This window comes from Dipodomys ordii, unplaced genomic scaffold, assembly GCF_000151885.1.
Source record: "Dipodomys ordii isolate 6190 unplaced genomic scaffold, Dord_2.0 Scaffold89, whole genome shotgun sequence".
Classification (NCBI taxonomy): domain Eukaryota; kingdom Metazoa; phylum Chordata; class Mammalia; order Rodentia; family Heteromyidae; genus Dipodomys; species Dipodomys ordii.
In genome coordinates this window covers 8,516,499-8,521,055 of record NW_012267305.1, presented here as the reverse complement: position 1 = coordinate 8,521,055, position 4,557 = coordinate 8,516,499, and the positions used below count along the sequence as shown (strand labels likewise).

At 58.6% G+C, this 4,557-nt stretch overlaps 1 protein-coding gene across 1 annotated transcript in view; it reads right to left on the bottom strand.

The window, feature by feature from the left end:
- Window positions 1-1,506, bottom strand: part of Sox3 (SRY (sex determining region Y)-box 3) — a 2,288-nt gene extending 782 nt beyond the window's left edge. The window contains 3 exon segments of the mRNA XM_013025934.1: window positions 3-529; window positions 531-629; window positions 1,450-1,506. Coding sequence (XP_012881388.1) covers window positions 3-529; window positions 531-629; window positions 1,450-1,506 — 683 coding nt within the window.
- Window positions 1,507-4,557: the final 3,051 nt, after the last annotated feature.

Below are 4,557 nucleotides of genomic sequence, written 5' to 3'. Positions count from 1 at the left end.
TCTTGCGGCGCGGCCGGTACTTGTAGTCCGGGTACTCCTTCATGTGCACGGCGCGCAGCCGCTTGGCTTCGTCTATGAACGGTCGCTTCTCGGCGTCGGTCAGCAGTTTCCAATCGGCCCCCAAGCGCTTGCTGATCTCCGAGTTGTGCATCTTGGGGTTCTCCAGGGCCATCTTGCGCCGCTGCCCGCGGGACCAGACCATGAAAGCGTTCATGGGCCGCTTCACGCGATCCTGATCCGTGCCCCCGCCGCCGCCGCCGTTCGCAGCACCGCTGCTGCCACCGCTTGCGTTCGCACCGCTGCCTGGATTCGCGCTACTCTTGCCTGCACCGCCGGGAACTGCGGCGCCGCCCGTGCCCGCGGCTGGGGTGGGCGGCCCCACGGGGTTCTTGAGCTCAGTCTCCAAAAGGCTGTACATGGCCGGGGAGGGAAGAAGGTGCGCCAGGGTGGCGGGAGGAGAAGGCGCTCCCGGGGGTGGAGCGGCCACGGTGAAAAGGCCCGGACACTCCGTCGGAGGGGCGCTGGGGGGGCCGGGAGGCCAGGCGATGGGGCGGGAAGGGCAGACTCGCCCAAGAAGCGCTCGGCGCCGAGTGGGCTGGAACCTGCGGGCAACTCGCACCTGCTGCTGCCTACTTTCCAGCCGGTCGCGTTTGCAGCCTGGCCGGTGGCTGGCCGGGCCCCTTTATATACCTGCGCGGATCCCCGGGGGTTGGGGTTGGGTCCGCCCCTCGCCACCCGTAGACTCCTTGATTGACAGGCTTGCTGGGATGAGCGCTGGCCAATCATCAGCAAGCCCCCGGTTTGGCCCAGCAGGGAAAAAAAAAGTTCGGGGAGCCCTTTCGTTCACCCCCCCTCCTCTGTCCCGCTGGAGCCGAGTGACGTGATGAGAGTTCTTCAGAAGGCGGGAGTCCCGGGGATCCGCTCTGAGACCACCAATTAGGGGCTCAAAAAGTTTGAAAGAGCGAAACCCGAGGAGGTGATGGCGGCGGGGGGGGGGTGTGGAACGCGAGAGGAGGCTTGGAGGGGGAGGGGCAGAGGGGCGCCCGCGGGGTTCTGAACACAACTTTGCAACCCGGTCAAGGCCGTCCAGCGCCCCATCCCAGGCTCGTAAAGCTGCCCGTTGTCTGCTTAGAGGACTTCCAACTGCGTGTGTTGCCAACGCCAGGAACGCGCGGCACGGCGAGCAGCCGGCTGGTCTTCCTGGGGAGGGGGGAGGCGGGGAACCTAAGGCACCCCGCAGATGCCTCCAAAGTGTCCGCTGGGAATTGGCGTGCGCGTGCGTGCGGGACGGAGCTGGGCCAAGGAAGCCGGTCTTCAGCCCGGCAGCACGCCCGGGGCGGGGACGCTGCCTAAGGCGTCAGCACTCCGCAGCCCACCGACTGAGCGTGTGCATGCGGGGCTGTGCACAGGGTGTGTGTATGGGGGGGGAGGGTGTGAGCCAGCTCCCACCCCTCTCCTCCCCAGCCCCAGCTTCGCGGCCCCTTTTTGTCTGTGCTCTCGGGCCATTTCGCTTTTTCCAGTCCGATGCCCCCGGGGGGGGGGGGTCGGGCCCCTTGGAAAATCCGTTTGCATGGCAACCCGGAGCCTCTCCCAGGCAAAGAAAAGTTGTGTTTTTTTTTCTTCCGAAGGCGGAGGTGGGGTGGGAGGGTGGAGGTGGCGCGATCGGAGCGCGGGTCATGCTCCGCGTGGAGCGTGCGGCCCCCTCCGCCGGCGCCCGCACCTGCCGGCACCGCGGAGCGCGGCTTTTCCGCGCGCAGCCGCACCGCCTCCCGCCCGGCCCTGGCTGTGCTAACGGATCCCCTGCCTTTCCTTTCTTGTTTTACAGCGTTCTTGAATAGACTCCGGAGTGAGACCTCCCATCGCTTGTGGAGTTGTCTGCTCAAGATCGGCGGCTCGGGACCCTAGGCTTTGGTGCGCGCGGGGGTTGGGGGGGAGGAACCCCGACAATCGCCGCCGCTAGCGAAAGTGAGTTAGGAATGCGTTTGCAACTCTCCGAGCCGCTCCTAAGGCGGCAAGTGAGAAGGAGACACTCTCCGCGCTCATGAAGCTAAAATGGGAAGGGGTCCACGGACTATGGGGTCTAGGCTCTCCTCCTCCCACGTTGTCTCGTGGAAAGGTGAGGAACCAAAAGCAAATCTTCACTCTGAAGTGTGGGACAAATTCCCAGCACTAATGCAACCTTAGGCGATCTCGCAATGCCTGCATGCCAGGCGCTTCGCTCTTGTCCCTCGCGGATGAAAAAGTAAGGAGCATGGCTTGTTGCTTGTGGGGTACAGAGTGGCCCAGCACCCCCCCCCCCGTAGGTCATACGCACGGGGTAGTGCGACAATCCTAGATCCTGAGGCCCTATCACATTGGGGAAGTTCCGAATCGTGTAACCTTCCACTTAATTTGTGTTTCCACCTGATCGAAGTCTTCCTGGACAAGGGTGACAATTCATGGATGCATGGAGGTACTTAGGGATTTTAAATAAAAGTGTCTGGAAAGGGTCTGTGCATGGGCGTACGTGTGTGTGTGGACGTATGTGTGAGTGCATGCGCACGCCCGGGTGTGCACAATACCGCTAACACCGGCTGGAAGGCAGATCTCAGGAATCAGGATGAGCCGACGGTCTCTACCAGCGGCCGTTTTCTTGGAAAGCTGGCCGACAAAGTCCGGTTTTCTTAGATGAACCCCCTATCCGTAAAGAAGCCAAAGTGCAGTGGTGCTTGCCCTCCTGCTGCTTTCCCTACAGGCCCTCGGACGGGTTTTCTTCCCTCCCCCCCCCACACCCCGAGGCTGTTGCTAAGTGAAGAGCATTTTAGGAAACTACCCAACCGTCGCGCGGCTTGAAGTCCAGTAGCCTGACAGATGTTAGGATTCTTTCCAAGTTTTAGGACCCAAGTAAGCCGTTGTGGTGACAGCTCCTGGGCTACATGTTTCCCGAGGCAGTGGATGCGGGGCCGAATTGCACAACCCCACGATGCAGATGATGGGGAAAACAGCTCCCAGCTGCTTGCCATTTGATCACACCTAACCCTGGCTCACCTGAGTTCATCTGCACATTGCATTCTCTTGTCAAATGTTTAAGGAGGGCGTTTTGTCAGGATCAGGCACCTTTTCTTATCCCCATAGCATTCTTCGCAGGCTCGGATTAAACCGATCTCCCCCGAGTCTCTGTGCTTCGTGGCTCTGGGATGGTCTGCACAGCCCGAAGTAAGTGCAACGCCAGGATTTACCTAGAAAGTGTCCAAGTTTCTGACCCCCAACTACCATTTCAGTAGGCAAACGAAGTTACCCTTTAAGGAGTGTGTATGGTGGGGGAGGGGGCAGGAAGGGGACACTGGGAGGAAACCAGTTTTCTTGGGCCACCAGAAGTGAAGACTCAGGCACTAGGCCAGGGTTGGGAGAGATAGATCGTGGCACCTTCCATAGCTTTGAGTGGTCTCGATTGGGGAGGTGGAGGCTTTAGGGAAGTCTGACGCTGGTGGGGCATGAACTGCAACCTCTCAGACCCATCAAGGAAAGCATTCTACGGTGGGACCCAGGATCATTTCTTTGTCAATGTCTTCCAAGAAGAGAGCGCAGGGTGCTCCACTGCACTCAGGTCTTCAGGGGTCTCCCGGAGTCCTCCTGTGGGCGGGGCACAGAGGCCTGGATCCGAGCCTAGGAACCGAGCCAAGCCGGTCCTCCCTGTTCCCCTAAACTCCCAAGAGAGCCAAGGCTCCCTTTTAGTGGGGCTGGGCCTGGGGCTCCCAAGACCCAGGGCGCGACAATAGCGCCGTTTGTTGGTTTCCGTTGGAAACTTCACCCAGAATAGCCCCTTCTGATGCACCACAACTTGCTTCTTTTTCCGCCCCAATTTTCGAGGAGGAGGGGCAGTCTCCTAGGTCTCTGGGTAGAAGTGGCGCCCATGCTTTGAGGCCAGGTTATTGTGAAACTCAGGAGATGTCGACTCTAGCACGACTCTGGGAAAATAGGATTTCCCTATGTGTCTTCCTCTTGCATTGGGCCTTGGCAGAAACCGGGTGCCACAGTAGCCTCATGTATACAAAGCACACTGCTGGCAATCGTCCCTTTAAAGCTACTGATAAGAGCAGTGGTTGTCGAATGCTATTATTATTTTCCCAGTAACTACTGGGGGGGGCAGATTTACTGTATCCTCGGCACAATTAGAACCCGACATCTTACAAGAAGTACGAATCTTTTCTGGGTAGGTATGGGGTAAGATGTATGTAGGTGTCTCTTGGTGGTATCGGGGTAATGGGGTAGTAGTGGGGTGTGCTGAGGCCTGTCGGTAGGATCAGTGAAGTTGTCTCACTAGGAGTAGTAGCTGGGTGTGTCAGTGGAATCTGGTTGTGTCTACATTGCAGGAAGCAAGAACTCCTTATCCTGGACATGTCCAGAAGTGCTTCGTTTTCCAGCAGAGAACAGGCTTGCAATTCTAAACTCATTCCAATTTCTTCCTTGAAAGCATGCCTTCGACTTCCTGTGGTATAGTTAAGAGTGCATCTAGGCTACAGATTGAAGGACTTGATTAGGTAATCAGAGGGAGCCTATTGTACCATGCTTTGTGTT